The following is a 26,566-nucleotide window of genomic DNA, read 5'->3' as shown; positions in this document are numbered from 1 at the left end:
AGTGCTGTGGGCTGCATACACTCTTGTTTACACCCGCCGCCCAGGCAGGTGTCTGGCAGAGATGACTGCAGCAGCTGCGCTGGCACGTCAACCTCCCACCCCACCCCCACCCCCCCTTCCCATTCCCGTCTCTCTCCTGTAGTCTGAAGTCATGGCAGCTGATGTTTGTGCTGGAGGACACCCACAGCTTGCTGCACACTGGGGCTGTTTCAGCTTCTCAGGGTCTGGACTGTTGTTTTTGTCCCTTCTCTGTCTTTTTTGTTTGTTTGTTTTCTTTTGTTTTTTGCTGCATCTTGGTTCCTTGTGCTCTTTTGCTGAGCACGGGACATCCATGTGATGAATCCCTATTGATCCTTTAAACAGACCCAGGAATAGTTCATTACATCAGGCTTCTCTTTGCTGACCTAGACAACGCTCTTCTTCCAAAGTGGATGGGCTTCTGTGCCATACTCCACATTACTGCAAATGAGATGGAGGGTCACTAGCAGTCTTTCATTCGCCTTACAGAATTTCTCTTCATCATGCATATCTTAATACAGTTTAATAGGTTTTAGTGCAGCGCACATTGATTCATCAATAATGGGTTTGGGGCTGTGGCCCTCAGTGCGGGATTATGTGTGACTTGTGTGATCTTGGTAGATATAATTCCATCTCTGAGGCCAAATCTGTTTTTTTCAGTTCTTGGTTCATATCCACAGGGGCAGGATTTCCAGGTTGGATAGATTATGCAGCATTAAGCTGCTTGGTATCAGATAATTCTACAATGATGAAATCCTCTGTGGTTGTGAATTAAAATGTGCTGAGATTTGTTGTTTTATGTTCACAAGAATTCACATGTAGTTAGCTATATGTACTTTTTGATTTTTGATTCTGTATATCACAGTTGTCAGGAAAGAGGAAATTTGTTTTGTTGTCCAACATTTACCAAAACATTTCCTGCCTGCAACTCCGCCATCCTCAGCAAAACAAAACCGATGATGCAAAAAGCATTCAGAGAGGATAACACATCCAAATCTCTGCTGGAGGAGTTTCTTCCACCACTGAGATGCACTGGAGCATTTAGGCTGTTTTAATGCAAAATACATCAGCATGTGTTAAATAAATCATGGGCCCATCAGAGCAGTTTTCAGGAGCAGCGTTCAGAGCTGACGAGAGGAAGCCGGGAAGCTGTGACGAGCATCTGATGAGTCATCTCACGTTCCTTTTCAAAGGCTCAGCCGGCCGGACAGAGGCTCACTCTGCTGGCCCATCTTTCATTATCACACCAAGGAGACTCTGCTCGAGCATCATGACTCTTACTGAAGTTTGCTGAAGTTGAACGTGATCCAAATCTAAGACACTGACTCATCAGTGGTACCAATGACATTTGTTTGAGAGCTGGTGGATAATGCAGCTGACAGATTTGTTTAAGAGAACTTGCTAAATATGAACATTCATTCATTCATTCATTCATTCAATTTGTCATGTTAAACTTTAAAAGTATGAGGAAAGGCTGCTATCAGATGTAAACCATGGATCTTTGAAGGGAAAATCTGGATACAGCAATGGAAGGGGGGCTCCATTCAGTAATATGAAAGTTGCTCACTGGTGCAAGAAGCCAAGAGATTTCGACTCCCGAGTACAAAATTAGAGACTTTGCCAAGCAAGTGGCTAATTTCCAGTTTAGCCCTCTGCTTACTTGAACTTGGATAAAATCTTGTAATCATGTGGCTCTTCCAGAGTTTTAAAATGTTATCAAACCACATGGATGAAATTCTGACACTGAAACAAGTCACTCTGAAAACAAATACATTTGTCCACCATTTTAGATCTCCTTCTTTCACAATATAAGCATATTTGAAAAATTCTTTTTGCATCATGTGACATTGTAAATACATGGTTAGGCCATTATGTCAGCCTGGCATCAAAGCTCAGCATCTGCCACTCTTTACCCATAAAGCTTAGCATTTTGCATCATTTCTTGTAATTTACTTTCTCATTCCAAGAGCATCCATTGTTGGTTGAAATCCTTAAAAGAACAATAACAAGCTCTTTGTGGCTGTCTGAAAAATGGCTATCACACTACTTAATGAGGTTCTCTGCACCCAGTCACTCCATATAATGGTATCCCAAAATTAAGACGGACATCTGATCAAATTTAGCCCACTAAACAAACCAGATGTGAATGAGATTATTTAGCCAGTATAGGACAGTCCTCCACACACACTAAGTTTGCTGCCTCTCTCCATCCAGTGATATGATGTAGATTACAAGCTATTTATGCACGCCCAGCATTGGCCCACTGGGTATCTGGGATTGCCATAAGGCCTGGTAACATGTGCCAGGGAAAATCTGCAGGGGATTATTCTGCTGGTGCTCGCTCTGTCTCTTCCAATTATTACCACAATTACTGTCAGCAGACATAACAGGCATCCTGGAGACGCAGCAGATTATGAACGTTGGTGTGTCATGTTGTTTTAGTTTCACTGTTACAACAAGGCTGCAGTTACAAGTGAACTCAAGTCTGTAATATTCCTCATGTTATCACAAGCTTTGGCTGCAGTGAACGTTACACTAGGAGATGAAGCTGCTGGTTTTCTTTGGGAAGGAATCGGGTTTATATTGTAGAAGTGGGGTAACTTAAAGAAATGAACTTACACTCACCTATGACACATTTGGAATGCACACTTTGATAGGTCTTTATACCACAAAAAATCGTTCACACATTGCAGATGTGTTCCTTGTGTGTGTGTACATCAAAGAACAAACCAAAGAACAAAACCTATTTCTAATAGGATTAATTTAAATAAATGCATGTCATGGGTATACCCTGGTTCATTTGTGCACATAAATTACAAGAAAAAAACCAGAAGGTAAATGTCAACCATTCAATAAAGAGGAGGGTTGAGGTGGCCAAGGACTGAATTGTAACTTTCACCGAGACCTTAGGTGCATATCTTTCCCTATCTCTCTCCTCATTTCCTGTCATCTCTCCCCAGTTGACAAAGGAAAAAAATAATAGTTGCCCTTATTGAGTTATATTTTCTGTTGTTTGTTTCTCATCTATTTCTCACTTTTTAACATGTAAATATCATATGTGCTTTCAAAAGGGTCTCTCTACCAGAGTCAAAAAAGAAATTTGTTGTCTCTAGTCACCAACTAGCAGACACAGGAAAGAAAATTATTTAAATGTGACAAACAAACATTTGACTGTCTTTTGTGAATTTTTTTTTTTTTTTTTTTTTTGACTTGAGTTGACTTGATTTGTAGATGTCTGTCCAATTTGTCTTTAATCTCTTATTACTTAAAAAAATGAAACACATATAGGCCTTTCATCTCCATTTCCAATGGCTTTTGTGAAGGTTGGGTGTTTGTATTCTTGTTTCATCATTACGCATGCGACAGAAAATAAGGGAATTAGAGAAGTCACACTCAATATAACCTCCTTCATAGAGCACAATCAAGTTTTCAGGTGACCCAGGTGTGCCAGAATGTGGATTTAACTTTTCTGCACACAGCATATGAGCTCAAGAGACCAGCATAGCAATAAAGAAATAGTAGTTAATGATGTAACTCCAAATCTATGAGTATGTGCATAGACCTGTATTTCTCTACTTTAATTATGAAAATGTATGCACATATCATAGCAACGTAATCTAACTCTGTCAAATGGCAATCCAGTTAAAGCTGTTCAGTGACCCATTTTCAGTCCAACCCTGTGTTAGGGAAAGGCTGACCTAAAGTGTGTAATATACCATAGGTACAGCACGCATGGTACTTTGGGAGTCAAATTAAAGTTGTGGGGTTTTCCATTTGTGGTAAAGGCCTGTGTTTCAGATAACCCATGGTGATTGTGGCTTGGCTGCTGGCTTTTCCAGAGGATTTCAGCTTCCAAGCACTAGAATGTGAAGACAGAGGATGCACCACAGGGTGTACCTCTGGACACCAGAGTGGCTGATTAGAGCTGTTTGAATTTCGTGATGAGCAAAGAACTCCTTCTTTCCTGACTCATTGTATTTCTCAAAGGGAGTCAAAGAGTTTGAGTTGACTCACCCAGCGGACTGGGGTCAGACTGATAAATATTTCCTGGAATATGTTTTATAAAATGCTTCCAATAGGTGGGTTTATTTTCCCCACCCAACTGGCTATGAAACAACTTGAACAACACTATTTGCAAAGTTAGGTTATATTATTTAAATAAGTAATAAATTTAAATTCTATAGATGGGATTTTACAGATGTAGGGGTACTGAATTGCAGACAACACGGATTTGCTTTTGAAGATAAAATAGTTACAATTATCATATTTCAAAGTCAGACTATTGAAAGTTTCAATAGCAGCTGATTACAGAAATGCAAAGTAAAGCAGTAGCTTATATACACAATTCACAGTGGCTGAGAGTCTGATTGTTACAGTTTGCAAAAATTACAATACAATTACATTCCTTATGGAAAACAAATGTGTCTCAATTTGGTATGGGGATGGACCCTAATTCTTCTAAAGTGTACTAATGCTTGTCCCATCCAAGGACTGCCCCACTATTAACACCAATATTGGATACAACCTTAAACTGCGCAACAGTTTCAAGAAATACTCTTTTGAGTTTCTCTTTTTTTTTGAATTCCACTAAAATAGTATTTAAAATAGTATTTCATTCTAGTGAAAATCTCTTTCCAAGCAATCAACACAGTATTATTAGGTGTACGAGTAACCTCAGGGAAGAGATGCACAGTAGGGTGGAGTAGCCCTACCTGGTGCTTACGTTGACACAGCAGGCCCTGTCAGGTTGTTCGGTTGGCAGATATTCAAATGACACATTCATGCCCTCAGGACATAGAAATTCCTGTAACTCCTCCTCAGAAAAGCATTATTTCCTTGGGAGAGATCTCACTGCTGGAGGCTGGCTGAGACACCAGGTGGTGTCTTAAAAACAGGCAGAAGTTCGGTAGTTGACAAGTTGACATACAGTCCATAGGGACATGTGGAAAGATCCTTACGTTAAGAAAAAAAAAAACAGATAAATGAAATTTTGACAAATGGTTAAAATGGAAGCCCTCAAAAGTAGTTTCTGAAATAATGTCCTGAATGGGGTACAGAGATTCTCCCTGTACTTTTTTGATATATTACAGTGCACATTCTCTACCTATAAACCATTACCAATCCTCCCTCTTCACAGCATCCATACTTTTTTATATGAGGGAAATTACTTCTGCTGAGTGTTTGAATCATATTTCACTGAAACGGAAAGTTGCTGAGATTTTAGTGTTCTTCCTAGACATAAATGAAACTAATCCTTCCAACTGTGCTGAGGCTGTATATCAGAGGTCCTTCAGGGTTACTTACCACACTAACACACAAATGAAGCAGATGAGGAATTTAAAGACGAGGCACATGCTGTACATTCTGTCATCTATTTACTGTCAGATAAAGCAAAAGTATGTAGCTGCCCTTTCTTGTAAAAGCAGGAGACACACCCTGTTGTATGAAATAATTTATGATTCTTCCTTGGTAGCGTTTAATTTGTATTACAGCATCGCAGCATGACCCACATGTTTGAACACCGACACCAACACGGATTTGTCATGTTTTGGAGGTTTAACGGAAGCATCTTATTTAGATTCTTTTAGGCCATCCTAGACAGAATGCAACAAGCTGATACAAGTTGTCTGCACAGTGGGCTGAGGAACAGGAGGGCCCTTTTGAAGAGAGATATGTGGAGGAAGTACTGGTTCAAAAGGTTAACAGAGGTCACATATGAAGAGGAAGTGTTCAAGGGGAGGAAAATGCATCTCTAGGGAAAGGAAGAGTCAACCAGAGGTCTCTTCATCACGAGGTCCTAGGGATATATATAAAGACACAAAGTAATCATTTTCAGTGGCCCCAGCTTGACCAAACCTTAGAACATGTCAGACAAAGTCCTTCTGAATCCTCCTGTTCAGCACCTATTCTGCTGTGCTAAATGGCTGTAAAAGAATTTCTGTTGCATCTATCTCGGTTACCATAACTGGCAGTGTATTATGTTGGTCTGCATTAGGAGTACTATGGTATTATGTTATATTATGTTGCTCATAAAGACAAATATTGACAGCTCTGCCAGATATAGGGGATATGTGTTATAACAAATGCTGCATGGACCTACAGGACAGAATATGTTTGCAAGATCAGAAATGCACATGTGGCGTTTACTTGCTTAGCAACAATTGTATGTTGCACAACATGATCTAAAGCAACAATTTCCTAGCCTCTATCAGCAAATGTACAGTACTGTGCAAAAGAAAAAAAATTTCATCAACTTACAAAATGCAGTGAATGAACAAAAGAGAAATCTAAAATGTGACCACCCTTTGCCTTCAAAACAGCATCGGTTCTTCCAAGTACACCTGCACAGAGTTTTTGAAGGAACTCGGCTGGTAGGTTGTTCCAAACATCTTGGAGAACTGACCACAGATCTCCTGTGGATGTCGGGTTCCTCAAATCCTTCTGTCTCTTCATGCAATCCCAGACAGACTCGATGATGTTGAGATCAGGGCTCTGTGGGGGCCATATCATCACTTCCAGGACTTCTTGTTCTTCTTTATGCTGATGATAGTTCTTAATGACATTGTCTGTATGTTTGGGGTTTGATTCATCAGTCCAGAGCACCTGCTGCCATTTTTCTGTACCTCAGTTAGTATGTTTTCGTGCATAGTTGAGTCGTTTGGCCCTGTTTCCATGTCGAAGATATGGTTTTTTGGCTGCAACTCTTCCATGTTGACCAGTTCTAGCCAGACTACGTGACAGTAGATGGGTGTACCTGGGCCCCACTGGTTTCTGCCAGTTCTGAGTTGATGGCACTGCTGGACATCTTTCGATTTCAAATGGAAATAAGCTTGATGTGTTTTTCATCTGTTGCACTAAATTTCCTTGGCCGACCACTGTATCTATGACCTTCTTCGTTATTTGTTGTTTCTTCGTGCTTCTTCAAAAGAGCTTGAACAGCACATCTTGAAACCCCAGTCTGCTTTGAAATCTTTGTCTGGGAGAGACTTTGCTGATGCAGTATAACTAGCTTGTGTCTTGTTGCTGTGCTCAGTCTTGTCATGGTGTATGACCAGTGATATGAAAATGTCTCCCATAACCTCACTGGTAGCAGAGTTTGGCTGTTCCTCACCCATTTTTAAGCCTCCTACACAGCTGTTTCTGTTTCAGTTAATGACTGTGTTTCAACCTACATGTGATATTGATGATCATTAGCACCTGTTTGGTATAACTGGTTGATCATACACCTGACTATACTCCTACAAAATCCCTGACATTGTGCAAGTGTATAAAAATTGAGGCTGGTTTGAGGGCAAAGGGTAGTAACACCAAATATTGATTTGATGTAGATTTTGTTTTTGTTCACTCACATTGCATTTTGTAAATTGGTAAAAATATATATATATTTTTAATTTAATTATTATTATTTAAATTTTTGACAGCATTTTTAGTTTACAGCATTTTTTCACACCTGCCTAAAATGAAGTAAAGTATGCAGATTGACATTAACATATGGTAGAAAAGTCTTTATTGGAACATTATGAATTATATATGTATATATATATATATATCAAAGAGACAATGAGTGGAAATTGTATACTCAGGCTGTAGCATTAGTTGTATGTGTACACTGTGTACTGGCTTCTAACCTGTTTGTTGACAATCCTCCAGAGTGGATGCTAGAATGATACTGTACATCAAGAGTGAGAATTTCTCCCACTCTTAAGCTCCTTTTTGACCACTTGAAGGGCAAAAGAATGAGGTGAAACCACACATTTAGCATGCCAAACATTCTTCTTACATTCCCATTGCTCAGTTAGCAAGCAGTTGCACTTTTACACATCCAGCAGAAATGAAGCAATGTGGCGTTTGATGCTGGCCTTTTGGTCACCTGGTGAATAAAGTTCAGTATTCATTCCCTTTTGGTTCTGTTTAGTCTCCACCAACCCCCGGGAAAAATATCTGGCTCTTTAACTTCTAAACGTGCGACTTTCTTTGGTAGCTTGCCGCTAAATGTTCTTGCTAGCTGTTTTGTGCTGAGCCTTTTTGTGCTAGCTTACAGGGTTTATTAGTATGTTTGTTAGTTTTTTCAATGAACATAGCTGCCCACTGTTGCTGGAAACTGAACTGATTACAGTCATAGAAAAAATAAATGTGCAGTAAAAAAAAAAAAAAAATTAAATAAATAAAAATTCTTAAAAGCTCCTATGGCTGAGCAGAACTGTTTTAAAATAGAAAACTCTATTCAGCCTTTTAGACAATTCAAGTCTCTCATATGAGCATTGCTCACTGTCTCATGAACACTGGGCTATATTTAATCCTTCACTATTTAACTACATCTCAGTGGGAGTGTCTCCCACTGAGCTACTTCCCACTTTCTGTAAGCTCACTCAGGCGAGTTGACAGGACAAGAGAGGAACTCTAGGTGTTGTGTGCTGCTTATGTGATAGTATATTTTACTGAAAATAAGATAGAGATGTTTTTGGTGTCGGGTGAATGACACACTGATGTTACGACTGGATCACAGGAGAAAATGCACAGCATAGAGTTTCAGTTTTAGGAGGGTGTTACATGAAGCCAAAAATAATCCCCAATCAGCCAGTGTAATCAAGTGTGTCACACCAGGCTGCCACTCCCTTCCCCTGACAGGCAGACACACATAGCCGGCACAACGCAGTCACAGAACCTTTCTTCCATTTCAGCCTTACGGCTCTCCTTGGCGGAGGTGAAAACCCCAGCTGGAGGGCAGGGGGACATGCAGGAAAGAGAAAGGCAGCTTTCATTGCAGATGCCAATATCAACAGCATCCGGATCCAGCGAGTAGACAGAGGTGCTACCTGTCCTTCAGTAGCCTCAGTGTGTGTTTTACACCACAGAAAAGGGGACAGGACAGGAGCTGCTAGAGCAGAGCCAGGCAGGGTGGTGCCTACCAGCCACACCAACCACAACTACATCCGTGCTCCTCTGGAAATCCATCAGTCTGAAAGAGAGGAGTTCTGTTGTTACTGTCTGGACATCCTTTTGGAGTTAAAACTTCAGTTCCAGTCAGGTTATGCTAGGTTGAGACAGGCCTGGAGTAAGCTGTGCTTTTCATGAGCTTCTGTAAAATGAAGGTAGGTTCACGTCTGTCATCGTTACTGTAATCTGTCTGTGGGTTGATTTGTTTTTGTTTTTGTTTTCTCACTGTATGTTTCATAGCTGTGTTTTACTTCAGATGTGCATTGTAGAGGGACTGCTTTCTTGAAGTTGTAACACTGAATAACATTTAATTTTGTTTTATCCTTATTTTCATTTCCTTTAATGTCCTATCTCTGACATTCTGGGGATCACGCTGTAAGGCCCAAAACCACATGGATTTGGCTCTTCCCCATGTAGTAGATAACAATTTTTCAGTCCGTTTTTCAGTTCTGTGCCTCACGGCAGATGATGTACAGCTGCCCCCCCTGAGCTCCCCTCTCCTTTCTCTCGCTTGGATAAAATGCCCTTGAAAGCAGCAGGGACAGCAGACGGATCCATAGCCTGTCGTGACCGCTCAGCTAGGATCGCAGACTGCATAATTTTGCCTTGATGGTCTTGCTCTGAGACAGGACAGCAGAGGGTACTGCCCATCAGTCACTTTGGCAGCAGCACTGCCCACTCAGTGCCAGTGATGAGCAACGGATGGCATGGAAGGGATGTAAAAGAGAGAGATGAAGTAAGAAAGAGCAGGTGGTTAGGCAGCGAATTCAGCCTTCCTGCATTTCTCCTGTCGTTCTCTGATCAGTCCATCAGACAGTTGTTGTATGTTGCTGTTGTAAGCAGGCTTTTTGTTGTCACAAAAAAGTGAAATTTAGCAATGACTTTAGTATCTTTGTGAAACATCCAGTTCAATATTGACTTGTATGAACATTTAGTGGTTTTATCAAATGACAGTTCCAAACTGAAATTTAATTTCCCCTCTAGATGGTGTAAACGTGCAGGCTGTAGCAGCTACACGAAGATGGAAAGAGTTTGAACAGAGGGACACAGTTTCTGCAGAAGTGTGTGGAATATTTAGGGGAATTAAAACTTGGCAGCAAAGTTGTTCACTCCACCTAAAATTCGCACAAATAGTTTGGTGCACCTGGTGCTAGGGACAAAAAAAACAACTTAATAAAGACGGGCGCAGTAAAAGTGCATTGAGTCAGGTTCGGAATATTTGTTAAATGCCGCTCTACATGGCCCACAAACTTTGATTCTTGATATGAAAAAATCCCATCAAAACCTAATAATAATAAATGCAAAAAAGCATATTTCCTGCAAATGTGCAAAGTTGCGATAGTTCTGTCTGATAAATGTAACCCCTGCAAGTAACCACCACCTCAGCCTCTTAGTGACTATTCTAGTGGTTTACACTGTTTGTTTCATTAGAGCAGAATTTTTAGTTGTAAGCTAAAATTTTAGTGCTGATCACACAATTCAAATCGCAGTGATATGACCATGCTTCGTTATTGTGAGGAATGCAGACAAAATCAGTGCAACAAAGGTTTTATAGGTATTAGATGTGGATGTTGATGTAAAGCAGTTTCTCATGCTTGGAGAATTCAGTGCAATGGAAGGACAGGAAAGAACTAACAATGTGTTAGTCACACTGTCACACTGACTCTTATAGTCAGCATCAAATTCAGAATAAGCATATATTTACAAAGATCAATGAATTTAATGAGGTAAAACATTAAATATATTGTATTTGCTATTTTCAATTAAGTATATGTCTGAAAGGATTAGCAGTTTTTGTTTTCACAGCGTCCCAACTTATAATTAAGTGCAATTGCATTGTGAATGTTAATAAAATCCTGAGTTTGTTAAAAAGCAGCAAGCAGCAAAGAACTAGAGAGGAAGTAGAACTAGAGAGTGATGATGAAGTGGTATTTAGGCTTTAGTGTTACGCTGCATGTTATGAACGGTGTGTTCCTCACTGTTGCAGAGAGCTGAGTTTAACCTGTCTTATCTTTTCCATTCTCCTCTGTGTTTGTGTTTTGTCTTCTCCTCCTTCACACATAGCCAGTGTCCAGCCATTCTCAGACATAGTCTGAGCACGCTCAGTCAGGCTGCTCTTCCTGGAATAGCAAAATGTTTATGAATACTAATGAAGCAACAGCTCATCCACCAGTGCCTCAGGTCTACGTCACTGCGAGGCTCTTATCTGTTTTCAGTGCAAACTAAACATGTCAGGATCTGTTGTGTATCTTGTGTGAGGCAAAGACATTACTTGGTAGACTAAAATCTGTCTGTTACAGAGTGTTTTGTGGACAGGATCTCTGTTTGTTGGAATTTCTGAGCTGGCTGATGATGCAGTGTCACGTTCATTATCTTTGGAGGACATCTGAAAAATGCTTCCTGTCTTGAATCATCAGATAGCATCGGGGTAGCTCTGATTGTCTGCACCATAACAAACACTGATGATAGGAATTGATGATAAAAGCTCAGCCCTGTGCTGTGGCACAAATACAGAAAGTTCAACAGAGCACCATTTAAGGATTTATTCCAGTGGATGACACTGAGTGATGTTTCAGTGGGAAGCAGACCTATACCTGATTTTCTGTGGCTAAGATTAAATCTGTTTGGATTACCTGTAATAAACCTGGTTTATTACAACTTTTTTAGTCATTTTGGATACCATTCAGTGTTGGCACTGGCATTGGCATTACTAGTAACAAGTTAGTCGCACAATCAGAAAGGTTTGAAACAAACCATCAGGTTAGCTAAACAAAAAGAAAATGAATGGTAAGATTATTAAGCGTTGGTATTAAAGTGTAACATCTCCAAAAAAGAGTTCTTCTATTTAAATATATGTATTCACATATATTTTATCATATTTCATTGCCATGCATACTTCTTAGCGTAAGCAGTGCTCCTCTGCCAACAGCACAAGCACTGCTACTAGTGCTAGCTAGCCAGAAACTAAAGGCAAAGTGTCCATTTTGGTGAAAACTAGCTGTAAATGAAGTACTAGTAGTACTGAAAAACGCCAGGTATGACCTAGACCTAAACACCTCCACCTAATGTCATTGACAGCTCCTCTGACGGACAGCAATTCTGCATATTGGCACAAAGTAGCAACAAAGATGTGACATAAATGTCAACAAATTAAAATTTCCAGTCCTATTTATCTCTGATGTTTTTTTTCATACTTTTCACGCTTTGGCAATAAAATGGGTGTTAAATTATTATAATTTTTTTTTAACGTGGTTTATGAGTTCTTAGTGACAGTAAAAAGGTCTCAAAAGTCTTAAATTTAAGCATGGTGAACCCTGCACAAACCTAAGTATGATTCATCACTGTTAATACCTTGTTTTTCTGTTGTTGTAAAGGGATTTTTATTGACAATACATGTGCTCTCACTTTCAGTTTTACCCTGTGGTTTAGATAATCTGGCTTCTTTTCTGTCTTGTCCTCTGACTGCTTGTGTTTTTTTTTTTAACTCGTCAGGCTCAGTTGTAGCAATCACTAAGTTCCCTCAAGTGGTTATAATGATGTCATACCTGATAGAAATGATAAACTAAACTACGAAAAAAGGCCCCAGTGTAATGACTGGGACTGTCCATTTAACCAGCATCAGCCACCAGCATCAGCAACCATCTGTGGTTGCTCAGTATTCCCATCTCACTACAGTGCTGTGGCTTAATGTTGGTTTGGCACAAGAGACTATAGTCAGCACAGGAACAGGATGGAGGAAGAGTTGCAGCAGGCGGATTAATAGAGATAAGCTAAATAACTGCGCTCTGGTCAGAGGGACTACCACAGCGGAGCATAAACATTGAACAGATTCAGTGCCATATGGTCATCAACATAATATTGACTGTGTTTTCATCTGCCAGCTCCTGACTCTGCAGCTTCCTGCCTTTTTATTGCATGTCTTTAAGATTGCATTTAATGGCTGCACAAATCTATAGAAGCTTGCATGCAATTGGTGTTTGTCTTTAAGTAAGCAATGGATGGTGTATCTTATATGTTTGCTACACTGGCCAGGAGCAACATGCATGTGCATCATGGGAGTCAGTGGTTAGTTAAATTAATCCTCTCTCTCTCTCTCTCCCTCCCTCCCTCTGGTGGAGAGGCTTGAGGCCGAGAGGGCAGGGACACCTCCTCCCTCCGAAGGCCACGCGTTGATGGGTTTTGAGCTCAGGGATTACAGGGCTAAGGCTGAGCCAAACAGCTTTACAGCAGACAGCCAGAGACATAGTCAGCCTGTTGGGCCAGGCCTGGACCACACTCACTTTGGGGTGTGGGTGATGCAGTTGGAGGCTGGCCAGTACATGAGGGCTGTCGCTGCCTGGATCTTTGTTTTTGTGTCAAAATGAACTTATTCCCCAGTGTCTGTAAACAGGACATGGTGCTTACACAGGAGATAATTATAAATGTGCTGACATGTTGTTGGTGAGACATAGAAGCGCTTGTGAAAACATGCTAAAGTTTGTTCCAAGTCAGCATAGGGTAATGGAAAATAGCATTTATGACTGCACTACAAGTGATTGTTTAAATAGCTTACATGATTTTATTCGTTAGGTTTTAGCTAATAATTAAGTTGAAGTGCGTTGTAAAAAGAAGCAGGTCAAATATATATTATATAAAACTGCTGTTTTGCATTTTGCTTAATAAGCAAATGTTTCAACACTACGGTATAGATTGCATACTGATTGTGTCTCATCAAGTGGAGCAAACTCTCAGTACAGGTACAAGGTGCAGCCTGTTTGGTAACTTCAGACTACAGTTTTGTCTGAGCTCCGTGTTGAAAATGTCCCCAAATCTCAGCTAATTCCTTGTGCGTCTAATCACCTCTGCTGTTGCTTTCAGCCATAACATCTGGGGAGGTGGATGTGCAGACACATTTGTCTCCAGGTGCCCCCTTCACACAGGCTGGTCAATTTACTTACCAAGTGAAGCAGAAAATGCAGTGTCTGTCAATGATTCTATTTTTGTCCCTGCTGGATGAGAACCAGTCTCATGCAATATGTGAAACAGATCACTGCTGTGGGAGTGGCACGTTGTCACCCTTAATGCAGGAGGAAGGAATGGAGACATTAGGACATAGTAGACAGAAGTTAGGGGGCTGTGTAGGAGGAGGGTGGAGTTGGACTGGAGCTGTGACACTCTTTGTCCAGCCTGCAGAGAAGCTGTATCCGAAGTAGGGATTAATACTCCTGCTGTCTCCTCTCTGAAGTCTAGAAAGAGTGTGACAGGTGTGTCTGTAGCACAGGCCCTTAAAAGAGCCATCCGGCGTTCAGTTGTCTGCCTGTAAACCTACTGTCAAAGTAAGAAGGACCAGCTGTTTTATGAATTCGGAAGTGAAGTGTTTTCTTTCAAGGTCTAGTGTGTGGGATTTAGAGGGATCCATTGGCAGAAATACAATAATAATCAAAATACTGAGATAAGTATCTGGTATGGATAACATACAGCAAGTGTCATGTGAGTAAAATACATCAATATCTGTGCTCGATGATGAAGAAAAATCCTCCTTGGGTAGCTCATTGAGGTTCAAGTTTACCAAACCAAACACTGGCTCAAGAGAGGGCCTTTCACATTTTTAGAAGCAACCATAAAGTGTCCTACACACTTGAAAAGAGAAGGGTGAAATGAGTGGTGTTCAGTTGGTTCCAACCTGAGACGCCTCTAAATCCTACAGAGAAGACCTTTAAATGTGAAGTGGATGTAATTTTACTAAAAATGTCATCTCGTTGTTAAATAAAAATGTCATGTCAACATCTTCGCAATCGTACATGAATAAAGGTCATGTTGAGAGTTTGGGGTGTCCTGATATACCTTGATTTAAAAAAATGTAAATACTGGTATCATGTTAATAATACAGGCATGGTAACATTGCGTAAATAATCCAGCCTTCTTAAATCATTTCTATTTCTTTCTGTTCTGACTTTGCCATAGTAAGTAGTGGTAATGCAATAATTAAAGAGTTTGGTCTAGACCTGCTCTAATTGGAAAGTGGCATGAGATAACTTTTGTTGTGAATTGGCGCTATATAAATAAACTGAATTGAATTAAGTAATACCAGTTGTCTCTTGCCATAAAACAAAACTCTCTCCAACTCCCTAAAATCATATTTTGTGTATAAGTCATTTACTAAAACTCATATTATCTTGACTGATAGCAAGATTATATTGTTATATTCTGGCCACAATAATCATGTGGTGAATCTGATATTATGGCGACTCTAATAGAGAATTTGTGCAAGTGAAGTATCATTTGGTTCTTCTCGTCATGTAAGTATGTATTGTATGTAAATGTATTACATATATACTATACAGGTGGTTGCAATTTGTTTGGGCGGTATGTGAAAAGACTGTCAACCAATTTGAAAATTAAAAATTACAGTTTGAATAAAAAATTTGTAGATCCACACTTTAACAGGCCAAGCAGAGGCAAGACAGAAGTACTGGAAGAATTGCTAAACTGTTGTTTGTTTGGAAATAGTCACAGCATATAATTCCCCCTAAAACCACAAATTATTTTCACATTTCTGTTCAAACAACCAAATACAGCATATTTATGCTAATTTCCCCTCAGGGATGAACAAAGTCATCTATCTATCTATCTTAACTGGTAAGCATCAGAGGTGCTCATAAGGTGTATTTTGTCAGTTAGCTGTCTGTTTCCAGTCTAAATGCTAAGCTAGGCTAATCACCGCCAGGTTCCACCTCCATTTTTTTAATCTTCTTATCTAACTCTGCAGAAAAGCTAACAGCATATTACCCAAAATGCTGACCTACCCATAAGAAAACTTGGACTATTGGGCAGGTTGTTATCATTAACAAATTAAATCAGACCAATATAAATCTTAATACATTTCCAGTTTTGCTTCTACAGTTGTGTACAATACCATCTTCTGACAATATCTCTGGTAACTGGTAGTTTTCTACTGGTCAAGCTGTCCCTGCTATTGGAGCAACTAAGGCTTCCTATTTCATTTTTATTTTTTAGAAAATGTAACAATCCCAGCTGAATCCATGAATGATTTCAAATGTGTCTCAGAGCCATGGTATGTTCACGTGTGCTTCCCCTTTTAGCATATGGCACAGATTCAGACTCATGTGCAAGGTATAACCATTTCTCTTCCAAAGGCTGTACAGTCTGGCTGCTTACTGTGAAGATAGAGATGACAGGGACAAAAATAACCCAAGGTCTGATCAAAAGCAGCTGTCTCAAACTATCCGTGTCTGCATTCAAGCAGATGTAGTGGGTGTTAACTGCTGCAGCTTTACCTTCACAGCCATCATTAATGCTAAAGGGAACCAACTGGCTCAGATGGTACTGGGCTGGGCTGAGTGTTTAAATTAGTGTCTGCTTCAACCTAAATCCACATTTGATTGCACAGGTTCAGGTCTTATTCAGGTGTATGCGTCACTTCGAGCTCAGTTTGGCTTTTCTCTTTAGCTGTTTTCCTCTTTTGGTCTTACAGAGATCAGGTTTTCTGGCACTAGTTGAGATCTCCCTGAGCTCCATGACTGTTGCACCACCAGAAAGGAGTGTCAGGGAATTTTTGTCCACTTTTGTCCTCTGAGAGATCATCTCTACTCTCTTCGTAATTAACGGTAATGAACTCTGCATTCTCAGTGTTGTTCTGTGCTGCACTTTATGTGAACCTTCATCATGTGGGAAACGTTTTGCTTGTTTTCCTCATTATAAAGAGTCATTAAGAATTTGCTGTCTTGAAGCACAGAAGATGTAGGTTACAGTACTGGATCACAGGACATTTTGTGGGCCTTACAGTCTTGGCAGATCTCTCCCCAAACCAAAGCTATTAGTTATCTCAGTACTCACCACTGCATGGTTGCCTTGGTTTGATAAAATCTTTGGGCCACTTGATACACGCCTGTTGTTTGGGTAATGATGTCATTATACGGAAATGGATAGGCCCCTCACTGTTCATTTTTTGGGCTGAGGCATGGGAATAGGAGTGGGGGAAATTACCTTAAACATCAGCAAAGAGATGGGAGGGGCCGTGAGTCAAACATTCCCTATTAACTTGGCTGTTTGTTTAGAGAATAGCTCGGGTCAACTGGACAAGCAGCTGTTGCTTGTTCTGTATTGTCTATCAGAAGATTGTGTTAGTGATGGTATTGTTTTAAACACTCTTTTTAGACCTTTGATCAGCAACTGTAAAGTAGGGATTATCAGTTACTGTATATGTCTTCCATATGAAGCTGAAGTTTGGGAACAGTTGTATTGTGGTGGAGCTCACATTACTGCTGCTGTACCGTCACAGGCACAGCAGCTAAAACGATATATCCAGGGACTTCCCCGGGCTTCATCTTTGCCACCCAGATTCTCTTGCTAATAATAAAGCTCGTCTAATGCTGTCACCACCAGTGTTTGCTCTCTCTCTCTCTCTCTTCCATTTTTACTTCTTACTTGTTGCCCCTTCCTGTTTAAGACCCTCCTCATCTGTGGGGCACCAGTGCTCCTGCTGCCACACGACCCAGTTTCCTCTGGAGGAATTCCCTCCTTCTTCCTGCCCCTCCTCGTAAGGCTCTGAAGGAAGGCCAGAGCTAGAGAGGTGTCCAAGAGTGAAGCTGCACAGTTAGTTCTGCAAAGTTACATTGAACCCAGGGATGGAGAAACAGGGAGCAGGGTGGTGATGGATCTGGTATAGGGACTCAGAGGGCGACATGTGGTGTCTGCAGTGTGCCTCTGACAGGACTCAGTCCTTACTGGAGCTGGAATCAGACAGTTGGTAAGCTTAACATTGAGTGTGTGCATGTTGATGCAGTGTGTAGAAGTGGATACTTAATACTTTTCTTCATAGTTGCTTGATATGTGCTTACTATCTGATTTGGTTCTGGATTTGTCTCGTGATACATTTCACTAATAGTCAGCCCTTTATTCGGGGAGTGCTACCAGACTTAACCGAGATTAAAGTCCTACAAACTTGCTTTTGTTCTTTATTAGATGAAATGCCTTTAATGTTGTGGGTTTTGTGTACACATGGAACACTCTGTATAAATAAGGTTTGCTTCATTTGTGTTGCAGCAAAATTAGTGCTTCACTGATGAGCCAGTAGTGAATGCAGCTGAGTCATATTTTACAGTTCTGTATCCAGCGCCCTCTCACTTCATCTTCAAATAAGTTAACTAAGTTACTTGTGAAAAACATGCAACAATGTCAGTGCAAATACATAGCGAAACAAGGAAAAACAGAAGAGGCAGGTTTTGTGTGTGTGTGTGTGTAGCAGATTGTAGTAATTAATTTATCAATGTGGAGTGACACAGTGAGAAGACTCCACTTGAAGAAGCCACTCAGTAGCACAATGAGGGCGTCTCCAGTGGAGGTGTTGACACCAGAGCTGTCCTCACATCTTCGCTGGATCCATCCATCCATACGACAAACACATCATTAAAATGTTATCGCTAGCAGTTTACGCACTGTCGTGGGGTGCTGCCTAACTGCATGGGTTTTTGAACTGAATAATTTAATCTACCTAACTCAAGAGAAAAGGTGAGGTGCACACCTTTTTATGTGGGTGTAATGCAAACAAACATTTACAAACCATGTCTGGCACCTTTGTCTAATGGCAACCTCAAAATGGCAGATAGAGGTGAAATATAAAGGGGCAGTCCACCAGTTTTTCATGCCAAAATAATTTACATATCACAGGTACTACTCCACGGCTTGTGAAAACAGCTGTATAAAGACTTGTGTGTTCTGGAGGAGATCTGTCAACTCCAGTAGTCACTCAAGTCACTTACAAGTAGTTCTGGCTTGAGCTGGGAAACTGCAGAGTTTCTCCTTAAAACACAGTTTTAAAGGAAAGCCTGTCCTACAGGCTATGGTTGTGGAGTTTGAAAAGAATGGACATTCTTGCTGTTTCCCTGTGCTTCTATATTTCCCTAGTGAGCAGTGAGCAGAAGTGACCTATTCCAGCCCTCCATTCTGCTCAAACTGTCGCATACCAGAGCACTCCATCAGCTTGAGTTAAGACAAATGTGATGCCTGCTTGAAGCGTTAATGGAAGTCCCACCACATGCCTCCACCATAGGTTTTATTTAATAGTTTATATTGAAGTGGTTCCTCCTTAAAATGTATCTGCCTATGAAGCTGAAGAGCGCAGAGAACGGTGATGTTGAGAAGCGAAGAGAAACGCTATGAGCCAGCGTCAGTGTAGGGCAGGGAGGCCAAGCAATCATAAATAAGTGAGAGAGGTTACTGTTGTACAATAGCATTTAGTGCAGACCAGACTTTTGATAACACAAATTAAATTATTCTTTGTGTGATCGCTCTCTTCTTACGCTCTCAGAAATGATACATAATTATTGTTCAATGTGAAATTCCCCCAGATTATGGAGGTATTATATGTAAAAATATAAAGTGCATGTGTGTGCAGTAAAAATCCCTTTAAGTAGTTTCAAAATTCAAAAAGCCTTTCAGATGATGACAAAATAATCCCATCCTTGATGAAAGTGGCACAAGATTTCTTTGAATGTAGCTGTGGTTGTACATTGCATTAGGCATATAAGTTTGTACATTTGTCATTTTTCTTGGGGGGGGGCTTAATTCCAGTGACTGCAACCAGCTACTTTAACCCTGCAAGATGCTCGTTAGCAATGATTGGATGTACTTCATCATTGCAGTCACTTCACAAGTTTTTTGTGTGAGTAGGAATTGTGTGAGTAGGAATTGATATGGGGTTAGTGTTTTTAATGGATGCCCGTCAAGCAGCATACCAACTGTGCGTTCCTGGTGAGCAGTTTGGGTCATTTTCTGTCCATGATCTGTGTCATCACATGGAAAACTGTGATGGAAGCCTTTGCAGTCTGCTGTTGTGGTACTGTGACAAGTCAAAAAAAGACCCCTTTTATTCTGATTTTGAGATGACATTTCATCACATTAAAAGGGAGCAAATTGATTTTCTATCCACATGAGGATGACTCCGAGTTTTTTCAGAATGAGGTTCCACTTGTCTTGACATATTCTAAGAACTTTGGACTCATTTCTCCTCCTCTACTCTTTTTATCCAATTTGCCCCTGCTTTCAGATAGTATTTTTCAGGGGGAGGATATTAATTTTAATGCTGGATGAATGCTGACTGTAGAAGTCTCTCAGTTGGTCGATGGGTCTAACAAGATAGTCAGGAATTGGTTCCGTAATGCTATGACTGCTGGGGTGACTCTGACTCTGTGCCGCAGGAAGAAAGAGGCTTCATACATATTGAAATTGTAAAGTTTATTTTATATTTTGCAGAAATATTTGTTCTCAATCAACATTTCTTGTTTTAGAGAAGCTGTTTGTCTTTGTTTTTTGAGCTTTAAAACACATTGCATGGTTCTTTCTTACAAAGAGCCGAACATGTTTTTCAGTGACACTAATGCAACAAAACCAGCTAAGTGGAGGCATAAACATGTCTGAACGCTGTCATGCTTTCAGTCTGAGTTCCTAGAAGCGTCTGCCTACTCTTACTTTGAGATGAATGCCACATTTTCAAGCATGCTAAGCTTCTCTTCCATCTAAACAAATGGATATTTCCAATTAGACATCCTCTGCTAGAGCAGACATATTACAACCCACCCTTCAGTATAATTAAAGGACTGTCTCTGTCTGATTAGATTTGTCTTTTGGAATTAAAAATGCATTGAGTATGCATGAAGAGGAAACTGAAGATGCAGAGAGGGTTTTTGCACGAGTCTAGCCTGGAGAGAGAAGACATTTTCTCTAATTAGAGGTGTTATCCCATGACTGAGGACCCTTAGCCTACCTCACTGTGACTTTACTGAAAAGGCACAAGTCGTCTAGAATCAAGCAAATTTAGTGGCCTTGCAACTCATATGAGGATATCCTTTGTTAGTGCCAAATTTGTCAGAAATTGTTGTCTTCTGATCTGATGGTTAAGGTAATGTTACTTTCAGTCACAAAAACTACTTGGTTAAGATTTGGCAAAGGTCACAGTCTTGGTCAAAAGACAAAAGACAATTTTAACTGAATTCCAGCCCTGAGTGGATTGGAATGAAACTTTATATAAAGACTGAAAGCAGCTAACCAAGCTTTCTCCAAATTTCAATTCTTCAATTCTATCTCCTCTGTTTGATTTGTTCACAAGATAAAATGTTAAAACAATACAAAATAGTTTATGCTTTATGCTTCTTAACCAGGTGCAGCTAAGCTAACGGCCTCCTGGTTCTTGCTTCATGCTTCACTCACAGACCTTAATGAGGTGTTGGCCTTCTCTTCTCTTCTCATTTGCCAGAATTGGGGGTGTAATGATTAAGAAACTGAAGCTGAAACCACAATACAAACATCCACAGTCTTGTGTCACAGTGTCAGAGGACAATACAGACCACCACCAGCCTGCTGCTACTGCTGTGTCACAACTCTTTTTCCTACTTTAATTTTAATTTGACTCCCAGAATACATGTCAGAATACTTATCATTGTTTACCGTCAATTCTGTCCCCAAAAATAAGAAGCAGTGTATTTTCTAAAACTCAACGTTTGTCAGTTAGCAGCTGACAGTCTGTTTTTCCTTTATAATCTCTGCAGCATTTAAAACTCTCTATCCTTTGCTACTGGCAGATAAAAATCATAGATTTTGTAAAAGTCTGTGGGAAAAAAAATATGTAAATTTGAAGAACATAACATTTTTCTTCTGTTATTCCCTGTTCTCTTGGAGGGACCTTTACCACCAGCATTGGTCTTGATTTTGCTAGCATTCTCATTCAAGTGTTCTCGTTCATTCATCATCAAAAATATAAAATGAAATGTGGCATCAGTATTTTCTCACTGCCTGATTGCTCACTGCTGATGTAGACCGAATATACACATTTTTAAATGATATTCTCTGGAACTGTGTTTTCACAGGCTAATGATGTTTACTACTACTCATCTCACTTTGTATGTACTGCATATTTACAGCATCAGATCGCCTTCCTGTTAAAGCTTTTATTTTAGCCTTTATTGTCTAACCTTGACACATTCCCCCACAGAGTTTGAGGTATTTGACAGCAGTGATAGATGCCTCCAGATGGGTGTCCTTGTTCAGAGCCTTTCTACTTCATCCATCAGCTTGTTACAAACAAAATGAAATGATATCGATCGTATTTTGCTAAGAAAATGGTTGCTTCAATGTGGAAAAACTCATATTTCTACCACAGATTGTCATTGGCAAGGTGAAGTTCAGGAAATCAGCTGTCATTTAATGTCTTGGCCCATAACTACATAATAGTGTCACCTGGGTTTGTTTGATGAATTGGAGACAGTCTCAGAATGACTGTGCTGTTGATACAAGGTCAGACGGTACACAGGCAATAGGCCCGTTTGCTGCTTTCTGAGAAGTGGCATTGTAAGGTACTGCTGTGTACACTCAATGAACAGAAAGTAAAGTATGTTTTCATGTCTGCTTGAAGTTGACTGAATACTGTCTACAGAAGTATTGTGCTCAGAATGTGTGAGGACAGCATGCATTCACTTCAGTGTATATCCCAATACCTTTCTTGTTCTCATGTCAGCAATCCCTCTTTGCTTGCTGAGCTGGCTTCTAAGGCATTTAATTTAAATATACTGTATAAAATGCATTTTAGTCATCCTATTTTGGCATCCAGTTCTGCCTCTGTATAAGGAAAAAGGCAAAACTGCATTGTCTCTGGAGAGGGACAGCTTGTTATTTCATTAATTTAAAAATAATAAAATAGGTTTCTGTTTTTGTCTTCCAGTAAAACAGCTTTGATTCCTCAAAGTAGTAATTATTGAGCTGTGCTCAAGCTCCAGAGCACAGCACATTTAGCCCTCTCAGGTAATCACAACAGTCTAAGAGGTGTGGAGGAAGTGAACAGATCTGTGGTTGATATTTAGCTGTTGCAGCCCAGTGTGGCACGACAAGTCATTGCTTAACAACACCAGTGTTTATTCAGTCAACTATCCTGGTTGGTGCCTGGGTTGCTGTGAGCAGACAAAGATCCTTATTGACCTTAATATTAGAGGCACTGCTTGACATGCTTTAATTACTCTTGGCTTTGTGTCACTTTGTTTTCGCTGAAAGATTGAGCTGCTAACATCAGATAATGACATATGGATTTAAGTGTTTGTCATGCTTTGTGTTGGTTCTGTGGTATTCATAATTTATTCATAGACTTTTAATTTCTTCTACTCAAGATACAGTGGTGTAGTTTAGAATGACTTGCAGTATTTTCCGAATAGTGAAGGGAACGTATAAATAGACAGGCAGCACTAAGACTGCTGCTATAAATTCTCTCACTCCTATTTATACCCCAGCAGCAGTATCAAAGTTCACTTTTTGTATCTGTCACGTGCTTCTGCTGAAACACAAAGCGGTTAATGCCCTCAGGAAAATGACTTAGCAAACTAACCCGGTGTTCTCTGTGTTTGTGTTGCAGTGTGGAAGGTGATGCCCCAGGCAGCGAGGTGGGCGCCTCTGTGGACCCCAGCGGTGGCTACAGTTGCGTACCAGTGACCCACAGCGGCGGGCTTGGCCCCGACCACCTGGATAGCCAGCTCTACGGACACATCTTCCTGCCTGGCCACCCGCGGCCCCGTCGACCCAAGCTCCAGCATTCCCAGTCTATCCTCCGCAAGCAGGCAGAGGAGGAAGCCATCAAGCGCTCTCGCTCGCTGTCCGAGAGCTATGAGCTCTCCTCAGACCTGCAGGACAAGCAGGTGAGGGAGGGTGGGGGGTGCACAAAGACACTGATATCTGTAAGCACCTGATATCAGGGTGGACTATGTGTTAACAACATGCCAATATTAATATGACCAATAGTTAAATACATTATTATATATATCTTAATATCTTGCTTGAAATCATTAAAGCTGCACTAATAAATATTTTCATTTTAACAATAGGACAAATTATTGTGCTATGTGAAATGTGTGGCTTTTGGTGACAGATCCCCAAAAATGTTATTAAACTCTGCAGTTTACCTCAATGTCATTCATATCCATGAGTCAGTGTGTAAAAGGCACAACACTGAGGGAAGGGTGTAAGTAAAACATAAAATTATATTTCAGTACAGGTTTGTAGTGAGTCTTTGTTTCAATTTCATTTGTGTCCTCTTTATGGTGATTTTTTTTATGTCCAGCAGCACTTTAGTCCCCAACTATAATCATATTTTTCCTTTCCTAACTCTTGTTTGTGGTAGCTTTTTCAAGAGCAGTTCTTCCTCATTATTTGGCCCATTACCAGTCAATCAGCCAAACTGAGTTTCCATCGATAGTCAACATTATCCATCTTCCCTGTCAATCTAGGTGAATCTAATATCCTCAATCCCAGCCATTTTTAAATGTCATCAGCTCTCTTCTTCAGTTATTTAAGATATGACAAAAGCAGATAAGACAGCGGAATTATTCTTCATTCTGTCTGAAACAGGTTTTCAAGGTCTTACCTTTGCAGCCAGATGAAAACAGCTTTTGTTTCACAGTAAATGTTTTATATTATTCTTTATGGTCTCTATTATGTCAAATAATACATTCAACACAACCTGTCTTTTGTGTAACAAACAGTCTTCCAATATAGGCTTGAAAAAAATGGTCTCTTGAACCTCTGAAGCTCTGAAGTTCTGCTGAAAGTAGACTATTTAGCCATACTTTATTGTAACTATGATTACTTAGAATATAATGAGGGTGGAAAGCAGAGTTAATTCAAGTTTCTAGGATATTTTCTGTCATCAAAAACTCATTGGATTTTGAATCCAATATAACAGACATGAAACTGACCACAGCTGCTTTGGAGTAAACTTCAGATTTCACCAAAATGCAGCCACCTTTAAAGTCTACAAAGTGTGAGCATTTGATACTAAAGAGGTTTCTCTTCTGAGTGAAGTATCACTTTATCCTTTGTACTATGAAACCAAAATACATTACCTTTCAGAACACTGTACATTTTCCGTCCTGTTTTCACCAGTTGTTACCCTACAGAGATCATCTGCAGCGTTGGATTATTATGTGACAACAGTTTAAGTGGGACTATTTGGACTTTCAACAGTTGTTTCTAAGATGCATCTCAGACACCATCTTTTCTTGTCTTCTTGCAGGTGGAGATGCTAGAGCGTAAATATGGTGGGCGTTTCATAACCCGGCATGCAGCCCGTACCATCCAGACAGCCTTCCGACAGTACCAGATGAACAAGAACTTTGAGCGTCTTAGAAGTTCTATGTCTGAGAACCGTATGTCCAGACGGATCGTCCTTTCCAATATGAGAATGCAGTTTTCCTTCGAAGGACCTGAAAAAGTCCACAGCTCCTACTTCGAGGGAAAGCAAGTCTCACTAACAGATGACAGCACCAAAATCGGAGCACTGGTGCAATCAGAGCATGGTGGGGAAATGGGAATGCAGGCCAAGACACCCACATCACAGAGTGACTTCACAGACGCTATCACAGAACTAGAAGATGCCTTCTCCAGGCAGGTCAAGTCTCTAGCTGAGTCCATAGATGATGCTCTGAACTGTCGCAGTCTGCATGGTGACGACAGCCAGTCAGAGCCAGGGAGAGGGCACCAGGATATGGACAGGGAGGTCAGCTGCCAGGTGAAACCCTCCCACAGTGCTTCAGATCACCGCAAACTGGACGAGATGACAGCATCTTACAGCGATGTCACCCTTTACATCGATGAAGAAGAGCTGTCGCCGCCACTGCCTCTGTCTCAGTCTGTAGATCGACCCTCCAGCACAGAATCAGACTTGCGCCAGCGTTCCCTTAACTCCTCACAGGACTACTGGTCACTGGCTCACAAGGATGAGAAAGGAGACACGGACACCAGCTGCCGCAGTACACCATCTCTGGAGTGCCAAGAGCAGCGCTTGCGTGTGGACCACCTACCCTTACTGACCATTGAGCCTCCAAGCGATAGCTCAGTGGAGCTGAGCGATCGTTCCGATCGCAGCTCTTTGAAGAGACAGAACGCATATGACCGGAGCCTCGGCAACCAGCAGAGCAGCCCCAAACACATCACCCACAGCCTGCCACCCCGAGGGCCTTCCAGAGAAGAAGATGCGCCCCGCCATCGTCCACGACAGTTGGAGGCTCACCTGGCCATCAATGGCACCTCAAACCGGCAGAGCAAGTCAGAGTCTGATTTCTCTGACGGTGACAATGACAGTATCAATAGCACATCCAACTCCAATGACACCATCAACTGCAGCTCTGAGTCCTCGTCCAGGGACAGCTTGAGGGAGCAGACACTCAGCAAGCAGACCTATCACAAAGAGACTCGCAACAGCTGGGACTCACCTGCATTCAGCAATGACATCATCCGAAAGAGGCACTACCGCATTGGTCTAAACCTTTTCAACAAGTATGTATACACCACAACATGTGATCCTTTAACAAAATGCTTGAGTGAATGCAGAACTAATGAGGAACAGAAGAGGTTATGTGAATCAGATCCAGTCATTACTTATGAAGTTTTTTGTTTAAGGACCAAACATGGAGCTCATGATAAGCATGTAGAGATGTTGTCTGAAACATGACTATCTGTCCGTTACGCTTCAGGTGCAAATGAGTTTGGGGCTCATTCAGCTCCACTGCATGCAGAGTGATTCATCTGAGCCTGTGTGATTCCATTTAATCATAGATGATTTTGGACATAGCAGAGA

General features: G+C 40.8%; 1 protein-coding gene across 5 annotated transcripts in view; it reads left to right on the top strand.

The window, feature by feature from the left end:
* The window catches only part of iqsec1b (IQ motif and Sec7 domain ArfGEF 1b), a 171,515-nt gene that overhangs the window by 130,305 nt on the left and 14,644 nt on the right, over positions 1-26,566 (top strand). For 4 of the 5 annotated variants that reach the window (XM_046381610.1, XM_046381601.1, XM_046381624.1 and 1 more), the window contains 2 exons: positions 23,351-23,630; positions 25,004-26,265. In XM_046381610.1, the coding sequence (XP_046237566.1) occupies positions 23,351-23,630; positions 25,004-26,265 (1,542 nt within the window). Of the gene's footprint in view, positions 1-15,146; positions 17,705-23,350; positions 23,631-25,003; positions 26,266-26,566 lie in introns of those variants that run through there. The other variant, XM_046381619.1, reaches the window with a different exon arrangement.

This window comes from Scatophagus argus, chromosome 3 (assembly GCF_020382885.2).
Source record: "Scatophagus argus isolate fScaArg1 chromosome 3, fScaArg1.pri, whole genome shotgun sequence".
Taxonomy (NCBI): Eukaryota; Metazoa; Chordata; class Actinopteri; family Scatophagidae; genus Scatophagus; species Scatophagus argus.
Note: the sequence above shows the minus strand (reverse complement) of the source record. Positions and strands in the feature narration are given on the sequence as shown.